At 38.8% G+C, this 16,534-nt stretch overlaps 2 protein-coding genes across 5 annotated transcripts in view; one reads left to right on the forward strand and one right to left on the reverse strand.

The window, feature by feature from the left end:
• Positions 1 to 16,534, forward strand: part of LOC106084285 (hemicentin-2) — a 518,476-nt gene that overhangs the window by 186,298 nt on the left and 315,644 nt on the right. The window lies entirely within an intron of this gene.
• On the reverse strand, positions 12,741 to 13,910 carry LOC131995760 (G8 domain-containing protein DDB_G0286311-like). 2 transcript variants are annotated; one of them, XM_059364757.1, is made up of 2 exons: positions 13,242 to 13,910; positions 12,741 to 13,157 (listed from the first exon to the last, which is right to left on the reverse strand). In XM_059364757.1, the coding sequence occupies exons 1-2, from the start codon at positions 13,908 to 13,910 to the stop codon at positions 12,969 to 12,971; spliced, it is 858 nt and encodes a 285-aa protein (XP_059220740.1). In that variant the 3' UTR covers positions 12,741 to 12,968. The 2 variants fall into 2 exon arrangements, with proteins under 2 accessions (XP_059220740.1, XP_059220739.1); XM_059364756.1 differs by having other exon boundaries at positions 12,741 to 13,011; positions 13,048 to 13,910.

Genomic DNA, 16,534 nt, shown 5'->3' on the forward strand with positions numbered 1-16,534 from the left:
TTTTTCTAGCAGTGTAGAAAAAGAAAATATGTAAGCCCTTGTTAGATTACTTTGCGATATTTCAATACTTAAAATAAGCATTTTTTTTGGAGGGGGGTGTGTTGTCTAGTCGTTGTTCGAGGTTTTCAGATTGCCACGGTGTTCCCATCCTTCTATTGATTGCTGTAAATATATTCGTTTGCCTCTTAAACGTATTCCTCCTACTCACTCCGTGAACATGTTCCCAATTCCCCATTGCTACTGATTTTGATTTCTATTTTTGCACTTCTTTCTTTCCCCTTTTTTTACTTCTTGTTTCCCTCAGCGGCTTTTGTGGCACATTCTGTCAAGCGTTGTATACCTTATTTTGAAAATGATTTACCACATCCATAATTAGGGAGTTGGGTTCTTTCCATTTTTGTGCTCGCCTCAATTCATCACCAACAGCTTTTCATCTCCCTCCTTGTGATTTGTTTTGCGGTAAGATTGTGCAGAGAAGTGAAGAACAAGAAGAAGAAAACAAAGCCTCCAAGTACGAAAAACGCCAAAAATACAATCCACGATGCGACGAGTGCTTGTCTCACACGCCTTGTTTGGCATTTAAAGCTGCCAACGAACAATGGTTCAGAGGTGGTTGCTTGGATCGGTTCTGTTCATGGTTGGAGGCAACTGCTTCCTCTTCTTCTGTTTGTTGTGTTCGAGAGTTTTCTTGGGCTGCTTGCCAGCTTTTTTTTGATTGCCCGAAAAGCAGTTATTAACTTATTAAACATAATTAAATGAAACTTCACACCATTGTTTATATGGATATGAGGAGGGAATCTTTGGGAAACAGGCATTATGCACAAATCATACCTCCAAACGGCCGACAGAGAGCAATCCTCTTTGTATATGTGGGGGAAAAATAAATGTCTATTATCGCTGTTTTTTCCGCTGTATAATTTTCACACCAAAACAGGAATGGCTTTGTATTTTCCGCAACGCCAACCAACCAACCAGCCAGCCAGCCCTAAGCGGGAGGGGAAGCTGCTAAATTTAAGGCAAAAATATTCTCAAAATAGTTAAAAAATGTAATTAATAACGAAGGTTAACCGAGGTTATATGCTGCCTTAAAGAATTTCCATTTCCTCCCAATATCTCTCGAAACTTGCAACATTTGCCATTTGTATGCCCACCCCCTGTCTCCAAGCACACTCATGCCAATTATTAATATAATTTGTAATAAAAATAATTAGAATGAAATAATAATCATAACAAAAATAACAATAAAAAGTTTTTATGTGTTACTAAAAAATTTTCTTTTCTTCCATTTTAGGTATGTAAGTCAAGTCGAAAACTTGGTTGAGGCAACCAGAAAAAAACCCAAACAACATAAAATTTTACAGTAAGTACGATGCTATAAAAGGTAAAAAAAAACAACCAACATTAGCAACATCACGCAGAATAATTAAATGCCTAATTGAAACGAGTACTGAATGGGATAAATGTTTGTAGGCTTGGCAATAAAACCAGAAAACGGCAGTATTCCTACTCACTGCTTTACTTTAGAGAAAGGGGGAAGTCTAAGGGGATCCGTATCAGGCATGATTGGAGGTGCAACTCGGAAGCAAATCTAAATGCATTATACTTTTCATCAAAAATGTGTCATATTTGATGTTCAAGTCGTAAAATTTCACATTAAGCATCATTTGATTAATAATGCGCCATTTTGCAATTATTTTTAGGGTATCTCGAAAGTAAAAATGACAAAATCTACATCTCCTAAGTGGTCTCCTTGGGCTTTTTGGAATAATTTAGATGAGCAAACTGATCGAAAATATTTTTTTTTTTAAGGAGCATTAAATTCGTAACAAGGCCGAGACAAATTTTTGTATGCCCTCCATTGTGAACCTTTAACCAATCTTGTATTGACATTAAACCAGAGTAGTATTAAAATCAATTTAAACTTGAATACTTCATCAAATTGTAAACCTTTGTATAAAAAGTAAAGCTTCCGCTTCATGGTCATAAAAGATATAGGTGCTCGATTTATTTCTAGACCGATTTCAGTACATCCCTTGAAATGACATTGTATAATGAGACATGTGTCACTCTGGTTTGTGCAGAAGACCGGTAAGATTCTGGTATAAAAGTTCATCCATTCTACGGTATCTAATATTTGCTATCTGTTGAATCGAACTGTTGTCTTTAAAGTTGAAAGGTTATTTTTTATTTTGTGAAAAATCGAAATATAAACGCGAATATTAATATCTAACAGTTTCATGCTTGGGCAATTCAAGAATGGCAGATTACCGGAACTAAATTGACTCAAACAAGTCAAAGGCATTAATTCCGTTCGGGCCAAATCATCATAATACGGTGAATCAATTGTGAACCCATAGCAGCTAAATCGAAATATTGTCCCATTGGGACCAAACTCGGCACAGAGGTCGAGTCATCAAATACAATTCACTGTTTAAGACGGTGAAACTGAATATTGGTCTTTATGGTAGCTTTATTTAAATATAGGTCTTTTTCCACCTCCTTCTTTGGGAAGGATATGCAAGAGTCTAATATAACTTCCTTTGACTCAAAACCTTCTTAGACCCAAAAACTTAAATCGGAAGATCCGTATATTTATATAGCAGTTATATCCATTCTTGTTTGAATCTTTGAGTGGAGCGGACGTATTTTTATATCGCTCCGCAAAAATTTTTTGTATCTCATAATGGGTAGTTATTTTCGGAGAAATTTTTTAAGTCACTCAAGGATATCTACGATAGTGTCATCCATTAGGCGGTTGATGATCTGCGTCTGTTTCCAGTGGAGCGCAGATCTAGAGCCCCGAAGTGGGCTTGAATAGACTCCAAAAACTCAACAGATGCGGTGGTGGTAGCATGTTGTCTGCTACTGAAACGCCTACTAGTGGAGCGGTAGCGTCAGGCTCCACTAGCCGACAGATGACTGGTCAGCAGGAGCTTTCGAACCTATTGTATCTTCGTGTGCCTATAATTTGCCTAGGTCATCGGGCTTTTCTGACAAACCAATACGCTCTTTAATAGGTTGGAATAATAAAAGACACATTGCTCTCAGGTTTATTGAGAGGCTTGTTGTGAATGGTCCTACGACTCTAACCGATAAAGAGATAGACTCCTTTAATTGGGCTCGGAGATTCGCTGAACGGCCTACACCAAAGGCTACACGATTAGAATCGGAAACGGCACCGCAGTCAGCCAAAAGGCTGCATCCTATGGCCAAAAGAGCAAAGGCGAACAAAAGTAATATGGGTCCATGGACCTTTGCTTATGTCGCAAAGGACAAGGGTAGCTGTCGACAAGGGAGAATGAGCTGCATACCTAGAAATAATTCGACAGCAGCACCTAGTGATGCATCTAAGGAGGAATCGTTCAAACCGCAAGTATCCGGTGTTCTGAGGAAGAGTGGTTCCACTGCTTTCTCAATTGCCACTGGATGCAGCAGGAAACTCATCAGGACAAGATCGAACGAATCTTGAAAGGATGAAGGCAGACTCAGAAGAAGAGGCTAACACGACAATCTTAACTATGGTCCGGTTTCTGCAGATAAATCTCCGCCATTGTAAGTCCGCTTCGGCGGCACAAAAGTCCTTGTTGGCCAGAGGATTTGAGGTGGTTCTTATTCAGGAGCCATGTGTGTGTGGAGGAATGGTTCATGGACTAAGAATTCCGCGATTTAAATTACTCGAGGGTCTGGGGAATGGGACTCACAGAGCCTGTATTCTTGCATAGAGTAGTGGAAATGTTTTTTTCTTCCGTCGCTTAGCACTGAAGATGCAATAGTAGCAAGCCTTTAAATAAATAAGTCTCATTACTGGCTGGCTTCTCTTTATACGACACATGTTTCAGAGATGCCGCCTTCAAGCCTTAAGTTGTTGTTGTTGTAGCAGTGTGTTATACACTGAGACGGTAGCCCTTGCCGATGAAGAACTCCATCGGGTCAATCCGGTACGTACAATCGGCTACCATGGGATTGAAGAACGAAGTGATGGTAATCCATATCACCAGATATGCGAAGGATAAAGACATAATGGTCAAGCGCATAACGAAGGTCCTGAATGAATCGCTTGTGTTAGCACCTTCTAGTGCCATGCCAAGGGGCATACAGCGACCGCCATGGTGGACTCCAGAACTGGTTGGTCTAAGGAAGGACTGCAGAAAACTAGGACATCTATAAGGCTGGGCTTAGAAAATACAAGGGTGAGCTAAGATAGGCTAAAAACAAATCCTTGGTGGAATTCTACAGCTCCGTGAATGATACATCTGAGGCCTCTAGGCTAAGGAAGATCTTTTTCTCGAGACCTATTACAGTGGCATATATTCTGAAGTGAGAGAATGCATGCAGTAGTAAACTATTCGTTGACGCGCATTTCCCGGGGAACTCTCCAGCGAACAACGTGGCTCTAGAAGAGGTTGTCACTGGTATCCTTTCATCGGAGACTATTGGGCAAATTCTGTCTGAGCCGAAAATCCTTTGGGTGATAAGAAGTTTCGACTCCTTTAAGTCGTCAGGCCCTGACTGGCTCCTTGGCTTAGGCAGATACACTCTGTTTGTATCAGCATGTCATATATACCTGTTGGAATGGAGGGATACAAAGGTCATTTTCATTCCGAAAGCAGGAAGGCGAAAGATGTTCGCCCTATTAGTTTGTCATCCTTCTTGCTGAAGTCTCTTGAGAGCTTGATAGAAACATATCTTAGGGCAAAGATCCCTGGGAATCGCCTGTATCGGAAGCAGCATGCATATAGTAAGGGCAAGTCCCTTCACGACCTAGTCCACTAGGTTCTCTCGCTGTCTAGGAATATACAATGGTAGCATTTCTTTCAATAATGTAAAACTGACATCAATCATGAAATAGTTGAAGTTTGTAGGCATCAACATTACCGTAAGAAAGTTTATTAATAACTTACTTACGAAAAGATACATTACGGCAGGCTTGGGATCTGTAGATCTGAAAAGATGGGTGAGCAGATGGACACCTCAAGGAGGTGTACTGTGTCCTGTACTTTAGAACATAACAATATATTATTATGCCTGGGAGAAAAAGGTGAAATAGTGGTGGCGTATGCTGATGACTTGGTAATTGCGATTAGGGGAAAGTTTCCCCTAATGCTCACAGCCCCCATCTATCTTTCGTTGCCCTTTTTGCCCGATCCAGAAGAATTAGCTTGCATATCACTGGAGCCATACCCACAGATTCCAGTTCCCTAGAATGTGTAAGATAATTCCTCGTTTCGCAAGCTCGTCCGCTTTACAATTCCCTGGGATAGCTCTGTGGCCCGGCACCCAGAACATTTGAATTGTGAACTGTTCAGCCATCTCGTTGAGAGATCTGCGACAGTCGAGGGCGGTTTTTGTATTCAGAAATACGTTGTCCAAGGATTTAATGGCTGCCTGGCTGTCGGAGAAGATATTTATGCCAGTCGTCGTAATGACATTATATCTTAGCTATTCCACCACTTACTTAATTGCAAGGATCTCCGCTTGATACACACTGCAGTGTTCGGGTAACCTTATCGATATGACCCGTTCTAGATCTTTAGAGTATGTAACTTCTGTTTCCAGGGATATCGTAGTTCCTCATAGATTTTCTCATACACCTGGGCAACGATTTCCGTAAATATGGGCCCAATCGGTTTTTAAGTATTGATGTTGTAAAAATCGAAATATAGTTCAAAGAGGTATTGTAAAACCAATATACTCGTATGTATAAATCCAAACCGATTTCCTTCAAGCTTAAAAATTTTCTTCTTTCGATCGGCCTGTTCGTTGATTTTAAACCACACTTTTGAGTTAAAATTTCCCACTGTGCGCCGTTCGGACTCGGGTAAACTTGAATCGGACAGCACACACTGATTTGCGTGAAGTTTGCCCCTGCTCCTTCATGGAAAGTTCATAGGTAAATTTGCATTTATTCTCATATGGGAACAAAGCACAATTTTTATAGTATTTGCTGACATTCGGGGTGCTGGGTTATGTTATTATTTCCAACACCCAGGTAAAGTAAGCCGCTATGGCTTTCCGACTTCTGATTTTAGTTCGTGCCCACCTAACCAGGGCTGCGGAGTCGAAGTCGGACTCTGAGTTTGGTTCGGAGTTGAGCACGCTAGCCCCGACTCCGAACCGCTCTCCGACACCGGGTCGGATTCGGAGTCGAGGGCTAGACTCCACAGCCCTGCACCTAACATACCTAGTCCTTAGTTAAAATGGATGTAGATTCGCATGTTAACATCTACTCTGACTTTTGACGTCCACATCACATAAGGTAAAGGAGGAAATCGTGCAGAGGAATTGCCGAATGCCATCGACGAGTATGTGGTACAACCAATATTTTATTTTACAAGAAAAGACTTCACTTCCCATTGCCTTGTGAACCAACTTCAGTAATGAGCAACTGATATTTTGGTTGAAGGGATTGAATCAATTAAAGGCATCATGGTGTTGGGTCTATTAAAAAATTTAAAATATATGTTTGCAGCACATAACATTCTCGTACCTATTTGACCTTTCATTATGCATTCTTCGTGTTTCGTTTGGTTTATTGTTTTTGTTTTTTTTTTTTTCATTTTCTTAATATTGATATGCATCAACTTGTTTATTTATCTTAATTGCAGTTTGCACTTTTCTCATTTTTTTGAGACATTGTAATTTTCTTGGCCCGATGTCAAAAACCTCACAGTTGGGCGTTCCCTTTGCACTTTATGCATGGCCATTCGTGGAACTTTCAGTTGTGTTTACATTATTAAAAGTGTATTCATTACAACTTTTTAATGTTCTTAATGAACGCCAAACTGGGTATTAGGTTACAACTTTCCATGCTGTTTCTGCAAGCTAATGCATCTGGCGAATTCACATAAATTTGCAGAAGCTTGGTACTGCTGTGAGATTTTCCGCGCTCTCTGGCTTGCTGGTTTACCATAATCATGCTCTTCTGTTGTTTTCTGCTGTTCCTTTCCTCAAAAGGATCTGAAAGCAATTAATAAATGTTGAGCAACTTTCATGGCTATTGTTGCGTTGTTATTGTAATTGTTGCAAGGATTTTATGCAAATACATCTAGGGCAGGATAACAGGACAAGAACAGCAACCAGTGGCTCAATGGTATGCCGTTAAGTGAAGTAAACTTGGTTATTATTTCCAATTTTAATTTTACAATTTTATGTTTTCTGCGTTGTACGCTCTCTTCCGAGTGGAGGAAGGCAAAGGAAAATCTTTTCAGCGAAGTGCAAAAAGTGAGCGAATGCCAAGCATTTTTGCAAGGGGGCCAAGCTAAATCAAAAGACCTATCTACAATGTGGCCATAGCCATGGGAATGGGAATGATTTACAAGGCTGCCATAAAACTCTGGCAGAGCTTAAAAACTCCCAGAATCCTTACACATCAAAGTCAAAGTCAAAACTCTGCTAAGAGAACACTGAGAAAAAACCAAAATAGAACTTGCTGTATAAGTGATTCGTTTGATGCTAGTTAAGGTTTTCTTCTTTTATTGCTCCCAAAAAAAAAAAAACTTGGGTATCTGTTTTTGTTTGACTTTCAACTGAGAATAAAATTTAATTATTCTGGCTGAAGACTGGCAAGTGAAAAATAATTTTACGCACCCACACAGAAGGAGTATGAATGCAGCACATATGGCAACAAAACACCAAGTCAAGCACTATGAAGTAATCTGTAAAAAATTGCTCAATAAATTAAATAAACACTGAACCGCTTGAAATCTGTAAATTTTTGAGTAAACTTTAGATTTTTCTGCCGCACAGTACCTCTTCGTTGTCTAGCTACACTGCAGTGCAATATTCCGTGCACTCCAGATACACAGCAAACGAGACTAAAATATGCAAAACTCATATGCAAACTATGTTTATTTTCTTTTGAGGCAACACACACACCATGCCGCACACAACGCGTCTGAGCGTCTGAAAAATGGCTAAAATTGAAAAAAGCCAAAGGGAAATAAATAGAATAAACATCAATAAACGTTTTTCCCAAATTCATATGCATACTTGTAGTCTAACACTAGCATCAGCGCCTTTCAAATCTCCTTAGCAGTTAGATCCTAACCGCAAAAGCTTGCAAGCACATCCATTTGCATGAATGTCTGCAACCACAGTGGGGCGTGAGGTGGTGTAGTGCTAACACGAGGACGTCGAGTGTGAAAATCTTTACCGACAGTAAAATTGCCATAAGGGCAATAACAACCAGGACGGTAAGGTCACGAACAGTCTTGCAGTGTAAGAAGGACATTAACGCCTTCTCTGAGGATGGCACAATCCGCATCATTTGGGTGCCGGTCAGACGATTTGGCGGTGAAGGCCAGAGGACTGCACCGCCAAATACTCGGTTAACCCGAAACCTTTCGGGTCGGCACAGTCCGAGTTAAGGGAACAGCGAAACGATCGGTAGGACGGCGAAAATCCTATGGGGGAATCTAGACCGTGAAAAGACGAGGCTATTACTGAAAGGAAGTAAAAAGGCGGTCAGTAAAGCTATTGGTATTATAAAGGGACACATAGGGGAAGATGCTGAGACGTTGGAGCATTTCCTTTGTCATTGCTCAGGTCTATGTCCATAGTGGCATGGGGCGGCTTAATATCTGCGTCCTCTTTTCAACCTAACCTAACCTATATGTAGTGATAGAACAGTGAAATTTGCTTGGGATTAATTGGTAGTCGTCTTAACATTTTGTACAGTCATTGCGTTTTTAACATCTCGAGATATTGATCTGCGCCTTAAATGGTATATCAAAGCTTGACTGTCATAACCAAACTTGGTATTTGGAGGTGTAGCGAAAGTCATAGTGCAAAGTTTCAGACTAATCGGATAGTAATTGCTCCCTCTATGGGAGCAATATGTTTATTCGGAAAATCGGTTTATATGAGAGCTATATCAGGTTGTATACCGATTCATACCAATTCGATTTATATGGGAGCTATTTCAGGATATCTACCGATTCGGACCATACTTACTACAGCAATAGGTCATAGAAAAGCTCATTATGCTAAGTTTTAGTCAGATCGGATAAGAATGGCGCCCTCCAGAAGCTGAGGAAATTCATTTGGGAGATCCGCTTATATGGGAGCCATATTTAAACATGGACGGACTGGGCACATTTACAATACTTACAGATCCAGACGTGTTATGCAAATTTTCGAGCGGCTAGCATTGCTTTTCGAAAGTTAGCATACTTTCGACAGACGGACGGGCATGAAAAGATCAACTTAAAATGTCATGATATTCAAGAATATATATAATTTATAGAGGCTTTGATCAATGAAGCGGGAGGCCACCGTAGCGCAAAGGTTAGCATGTCCGCATATGATTGATGAAAAAATTCAAAAACTCATTCCTCCGACTGAGCAAAAAGTCTATAAGCAACATTATTGTGAAAAGTCTTAGAACATGAGACAATTCACATCGGGTAGCTTAACCAAAACTCAATAAAAAGAGCTTAAGGTAAAATTACTTCTAGTTGCCAGTACGGAGAGCTTATAGCACGTTTACATTCAATTTGATCTAGATTTAACTAAATCTAAAAACAAATCCTGTCCGTTTAAAAACAAATCCTGTCCGTTTACACTGCTTTTTTGGCGATTTAAGTAACATACACTAACGTACATGCGTATGTATGAATGTGCATATGAAACACATCGCTACACAATTCTTGAAAACAGTTGCATATTTTGGTACTTTTATCGATTATTCAGCAATAAAATCGGGTTTATTTGGGAATTAAAAGTAAATCCTGCAAAAATGGGATTTTTCTATGGTAAATCTGCAAAAAAAAAACTTAAATCTCAAAAAGGCCATAATCCGGATTTAGTGGCCAATGTAAAAGTAGTTTTAGACTACAATTTCTATATAATTTTCACTTTTTCAGATAACGCGGCATAAACGAAAAATTGTTTTTCAAAATTTTTTAACTAAGTTCTTTTACTTTTTCCCCACTGTGCCAATAACTTAAATGGCAAACTGAACAAGCGTAAACTGATGCACGCATGGACAGACGACCGTACCGTACGGACAGACAAAATTGTACGGAGTAAAAAATCCCAGACACAAATGGAAAATCCGCAACTCAGTAAGTTGGGAGACAATGCCAGGCCATAATAAAGAACATTCCTCCGATGAAAAACTGTACTCGAATGGCAACAGGAACGCAAACACCCACATCCAAAAAATACGCGCTATTTTGTTCGAGCATTTTGTGGAACGTGACTGGCTTTTTAAGCTGTAAATTCTATTCTCGATTTCCGTTTGTGGACTTGTGTATTTCATGCAGTTTTGTTTGGCATTTGCTTCTGTTGTAGCGGAGAAATGCACTTTGTCTGCACTATGGCCTCCCAAACATTACCAAATAGTAGCTGCGGCACTGGAAAGGAAGACATTAACAAATCCTACATGAAATCACGTAATATTTTGTGGGGGTTCGTTCTCATTGCCTCTTTTGCTCCCGCAAATCACTTGCAGCAGTTTCGTCTTCGAGCTGAGAAAAATTAGTGCCTGGCAAACTTCGACTTCACAGCATTGTGATTGAAGGGAGGACTGGTGGAGATGGTGTTGTTGGAAATTCATACCCTTTTCGAAGTTGTAGTCTTCCCTAGCATAGCCATAAATGTTTTGGAAACCAAACATCACCATCGACACCACAGCCATTGTCAGCCGTATCATTTCGTGCTGCTGACACCTTAGCATTTATGATTTGTCTAAACTATTTGCTTGCTGCTGTGACTTTTACACTCCACTCCCTGCTGTGGCAAATGCCGAGTGCATTTGCAGGCAAATATAAATATTTATGCACATTTTCATATTTCCACATTTTAATGTGTTTTTGCTTCCTTGGCTGCTTTGGTTTTGCATATTCACTGCTGCCGTTGCTGCTGCTGCTGCTGTTGTTGCTTACTTTCGAGAGTAAATAAATAGTTTTTTTGCAAAAAGGGTTCTTTCCATTTCCTCCTTGCCACCAGCAAGTCAGCCTTTTCCGTGGTAAATGGAGCCAAGTTAACATTCGTTTGGTGGAGCAAAGCGAGAGCAAAATAAACATTTTCCGAGTGTATTTAAGGTGTCCTATTGTCTTGTAGCTTGCAATTTTGGTTTTTTACAATCGTCGTGCTTTAGAATAAACCGGTAAACCTTTGTATGGATAAAATGTTTCACAGACACCATTCCGTGTCTAGGTGAAATCCGATTGTCATTTTGTGTCACTTAAATTTCGAAATTCTGCGTTTTCTGAAATTGCTTAGCTTTACTTTCTGATCTGGTCAGAAGATTGTTTTTCACATCAAACCAAAATGGCTAAGAAATCGCCAATTATAGGTCGGTTGGCAACAATAAATTTCCACGTCAATTTTCGTAAACTCGTATTTTAGGTTTGTATCACAAACAAAAAGGCAACATATCCGCAGTTCTCATCCGTCACCGGTGATGAGAAGCCTTCTAGTTTTCCGGAGAAGGATTTGGCACAAACGAGCAGGTTTGGACACATTTGGCAACACGTCCACTTAATTTGTAATGATACCAACAAAAAGGTTTATCACTTAACTTACTCTTTGTCCTGTCTCTTGAGTTGCAATGGCTTCTTGATTGATTAGCTAGTAGCTCAATCTGTTTGGTTAGTTCTTCAATTTTCAACTTTTAAATCTTGAATTTGTATCGTCTGTTGGGATTCTTGCGACTAATATCCCTTGATTCAGAGTTATCAGGAATCTTATCTATTCACTGCTTACCGATAAAATTGTTTGAGTTTGTTTCGGAAGTTGTTGCACCCAGGGAGATTTTAAAAGTTCATTCGAAACTTTACCAAACAGATCATCTCGTCGACTTTCTAATCGCCAACTTCCTTTTAACACAACAAACGCTTTAACCGCTCTTGAATACTCTTCTGTAGTGTTTCATGCTTATTTATTTCCGAGGGATTGAGATTAGTGTCGCTTACCTCCTAAAGAATGCTTGTGTCAATGGATCCAACAAATGCATGGAATTTGGTTGAATCGGATGTTATTTCCGTTGTTATAAATTTGCTTTCAATCCAATTGAACCACAATGATTGATTGTTGCGCGAGAAGAGCGGAACTTTTACAGGAGCTCTTGATACCTCAAATAGGTCTGTGGGTAACTCATCACTCACTATTGAGTTCGACGAAATATTACCATGAGCCAATGGTGGATTCATTCCAAGAACGATTTTTTCAAAATGGTTATCTAGGGCTCTTCTGGCGTTTCTGTTTGGCGAAAAAAACATGGTCCTACCTGTTTTAACGTGTACTCGGGGTCACCAATTGACGTGGTAAAGGGACAAAAAGTAAAGCGCAAACAATTCAAATAATTACAACTATTTTGTTATTGTCTTCCTGACACGTCTACTAATATTTTTCGAATGAATATAATTTGTCCGTACAATGAGAAGCACGGCGCAAGGCGTATTTTATAAGGTGGCCGCATCGGCGAAATGCTACAACATAGCATCTTTTTTGGGAACTTGATGTGTCAAAATTTGTAAATAAGGTGAAGAAAATTCAATTCGCCCTGACATTTAAAATTTTCGGCAAATTTGCTTCAACCAATCAGAGCAAGAAGAAAGAAGTTTATAAATTTTTGAGTGTCAAACTCCCATTAGCTCCAGAGGATTTATCCACAAAACTGGCTGAAACATTTCGGTCCGACCTGTGTGGTGTTCGTTGCTGTCACGAGAAGATTTGCCGCGAGCTACCGAGCGAGATAAGGATGGTGGAACCTCCGTGGTTAAAAAAAATAACTCTTTGCAATTTGAAGTCTGAACAAAGAATAATTTTTATTTTCATTTTAAATCTTAAAGAAAACTAAGTTACAATATAATAAATGATGATTAAAGTAAAAGCTAGATTTCTTGGAATTATACAATAAAAGTTACAAAACAATTTCTTATTAATTAGTTGGTGTTAACAATGATATTGGTTATATGAGACAAATATATTTATTGGTTATTCAGCGTTAATTATGACCTAAATCAATAGGTTAACGTTCTCGGTGGTTTTGGTGGAGATAATAAGGTGGGTGTCGTAACTGGTTTTGGTGGAGACAATAAGGTGGGTGTCGTAACTGGTTTTGGTGGAGACAATAAGGTGGGTGTCGTAACTCCTCCCCCCTTAAGATAGAGCGACGGCCACAATGAAGATGTTGTGGTCGGAGTGATAGGCTGTGGAGGTGGAAAGTGGTGTTTGTACGTATTTTTTCGTTTAATGACAATGATGAGTATGGTAATGACTACTATTGTGCATACTAATGTTGTTGTTGTTGTGACTGAGTGAACTGTTGTAGTGGTTATTTCCAGGTTGCTAATTCTGTTGTTGGTTAGAAAGTTGAAATCCTCGAGTTTTTGAAGACTAAGTATTTCGATTGTGGAGTTTACGGAAATGTTGCTGTTTGGTAACGGGGGTATGTGGAGTTGATCCCAATATGCATCGGTATCATCGTGGTATGTTATACCATTTATTGAGACGTCACAGTTCTGGAAACGCACAAGGGCTGTGTCTTTTACTGTGAGAGTTTTGATACTGCAAGTAGAATTTATTAGTGTCTCTGGTGAGTGTATAAAAAGTATTAGGTTTTGTTCCACTTGTGTGATCGATTCCCTTTTTCCAACGTCACTAATTGGGCAATTTGCTTCTTTATTGTTTATTAAGTTTCCAATACATAACGAGTATTTGGTTTCTTCCTGTCGGATCGGTATACCGCAATAATATGTTCCTTCGATCGATGGGCAAAGTGTTTTGTGATGGTGTGTGGAATTTTCATTAAACAGTATATATGGTTCTGTTATTATTAACTTAGTTATGTTTATTGGTAAAGGAATTATGTGGTATAGAAAATAGTCTTCTTCAGAGACATTCGGTACAAGAATATTAAAAATGATATTTGTTTCATTGTAGTAGGCTTGCATGCCTAGCATTTCATAAATATTTTCGATAGATCTGACTTCAATATTTTTTTGTTTTAATTTGACTTCTATGTTTTCGAGTTCTTCCGGGCTGAGGAGGAATCTTGAAATTATATTTAGTTTTGACAGAACTACTGCCTCAGCTATGTTTGTTAAGTGGTGTGTTAGAAGGTCGATGTTGTAGTTTATCTGGTTGAGGTATTGTGTCTGTAATAGTATAGGACATTTCTTTTTCTTTTTGCAAAGGCTATAATAATTCTTGATACAATTAAAATTTTAGTTTTTATTTATTTATTTATTTATTTATTTATTTTTTTTTTTTTTTTCTTTTCCTTCTTTTTCCTTTTTTTTCTTTTTTTTTTTTATTTTTTTATGTTTTTTTTTCTTAATCTACATTTATGTAATTTCTTTTGCCCTTTAGTAAGAATGGTAAATTTGCCATCTTTTTCAACTGTTTGCTTTGAATATCTAGGCGTCAATTTGTTTCTTCTTGATTCTTTCCTGAAAACGATTTGGCCATCAGTGACGTCTTCAGGATCCTCTCTAGAATCATTCAGGTTTTCGATTCTTGTCTTTGTTGTGTCTCGGACATGTTTTTGAATTTCGGGGTATAGTTCGTCAAGGAAAGTATTTAGTTTCGTTAAATAGTCATGTTCGTTTGAAAAATTTAATGTCTTCATGAATTTGTATGGTCGTCCAAAAAATAACTCGTAGGGTGTGTGTTTGGTCGTGGAATGAATAGCGTTATTGTACGTTATCAATGTTTCAGACAGTATTTCCTCGTGTTCTGTTGAGAATCCCTTTTCCTTTCTCTTAGATAGTATTAGTCTGTATATTTCAGTAAGTGTGGAGTGTAACCTTTCTACAGGTGAATTACTGCTAGTCTGTTGGAAAGATGTAAAGTGTAATTCTATTTGGAATTGTCTGCAGAAATCTTTGAAGATGTTTGCAACGAATTCGGAGCCTTGGTCACAGACAACCATTTTGGGTATACCAAAGGAACTAATAAAATTCTTGAATGCTTTAAGAACCGTAATACTATTCCTGCAACTAAGTGTGTATCCGCAAGCAAATTTGGAACATTTGTCTATGACAGTCAGTATTTGATTATTGTTAATACTGTAGAGATCGATATGAAGTATTTCCAGGGGTTTTAATGGTGTTTCTGGAACTAAAAATTTCAGTTTTGGGGGATTCCTATCATATTTAAAGGTCTTACACTTCTCGCAATGGTTCAGTGTTTTGGTGATCTTATCTTTCATATTTAAGAAATAATATTTCCTCTTAAGGTGAGACAATGTCTCATTTATGCCTCTATGATTCGATCGTTCGTGGTAGTCGCGAATTATTTCCTCTTGTTTCTCCTCAGTCATTATGTCCTCAAGAATTTCGGTACACCTAATGAGACGGAATGTCTTAGCTTGTGAAAAATATTTGGAATAAGTCAACTGTACTATTGCAAAGATTTCATCATTCGTGTAAATAGCCGTCTGCTTATTGGGGGGAAAGTATTCCTTAAATATGTCTAGCATGATTCCTTCGTTGAACTGCTCTCTACGCAAAATTCTCCTCTGTCTATTCCTAAAAATGTTCTCTATGGTCATGGGTGACCCTGTGCGATCCCTTTCGAAAATCACCTGTAGGTTGAATTCATTTAAAGGTCTCTCTGAAATGGGAATACCGTCATTCAAATTTTCGTCCGCGCTATGAATTGTGCTTGTGTTGTTGAAAAGTTCTTGTCTATTTTCTTCCAATGGTTCATTTATCTTTACTCGACTAAGAGCATCAGCGTTCGTGTTAAGCTTCCCTTTTTTATAGACAATCTCATAGTCGTATTCCTCCAATTTTAGTCGCCATCTAATCAATTTGGAGTTTGGTTCTTTCAGGTTCATTACCCAGGTGAGGGGTCTGTGATCTGTAAAAATTTTGAACTTTCTTCCAAAAAGGTACGGGCGGAAATACTTCACTGCCCAAACTATTGCCAGTAATTCCCTTTCTATTGTCGAATAATTGCATTCGCTCTGTGAGAGGGTGCGGCTCGCGAAACAAATTGGCTTGTCTCTACCTATATTACCCTGTGACAAAACAGCTCCCAATGCAATATTGCTAGCGTCTGTTGTGAGAATGAAGGGTTTAGTAAAGTCGGGATGCTGAAGGATGGGATCGTTCATCAGTAAATTTTTACATGTCTCAAATGCCTCGCTATACTTCTGGTCTATCTGGATGGTTGCTCCCTTTTTCAGGCATTGGGTGAGTGGTTTAGTGAGTTTGGCCAAATCTTTAATAAATTTGCGATAGTAACCCACGAGTCCAAGGAATGCCTTAATTTCCGTACGTGTCTTAGGTAATGGAAAATTTTTTATGGCATCGATCTTCGCCGGATTTGGTTTTATACCTTCAGAATTTATAATGTGCCCCAGGAAGGAGATCTCCTTTCTAAGAAACTCACATTTATCCATTTGGATCTTAAAATTGGCTTCCCTAAGTCTTCTGAATACCTGCGTTATACCCTCCAGGTGTTCTTGTAGTGAAGTGGAATATATGATTATATCATCTAGGTATACAAGGCATACCTTCCCTATGAGATCTTTTAGGATATTGTCCATTACCCGTTGGAAAGTGCTTGGGGCATTTTT

This window comes from Stomoxys calcitrans, chromosome 3 (genome assembly GCF_963082655.1).
Source record: "Stomoxys calcitrans chromosome 3, idStoCalc2.1, whole genome shotgun sequence".
NCBI lineage: Eukaryota > Metazoa > Arthropoda > Insecta > Diptera > Muscidae > Stomoxys > Stomoxys calcitrans.

Excerpts from the sequence above, each read along its gene's own strand:
- LOC131995760 (XM_059364756.1), bottom strand. The coding sequence starts at position 13,910 with ATGCTAGGCATGCAAGCCTACTACAATGAAACAAATATCATTTTTAAT. Across the intron at positions 13,012-13,047 it reads AAACCAGTTACGACACCCAC|CTTATTATCTCCACCAAAAC; the intron begins CTTATTGTCTCC and ends TACGACACCCAC.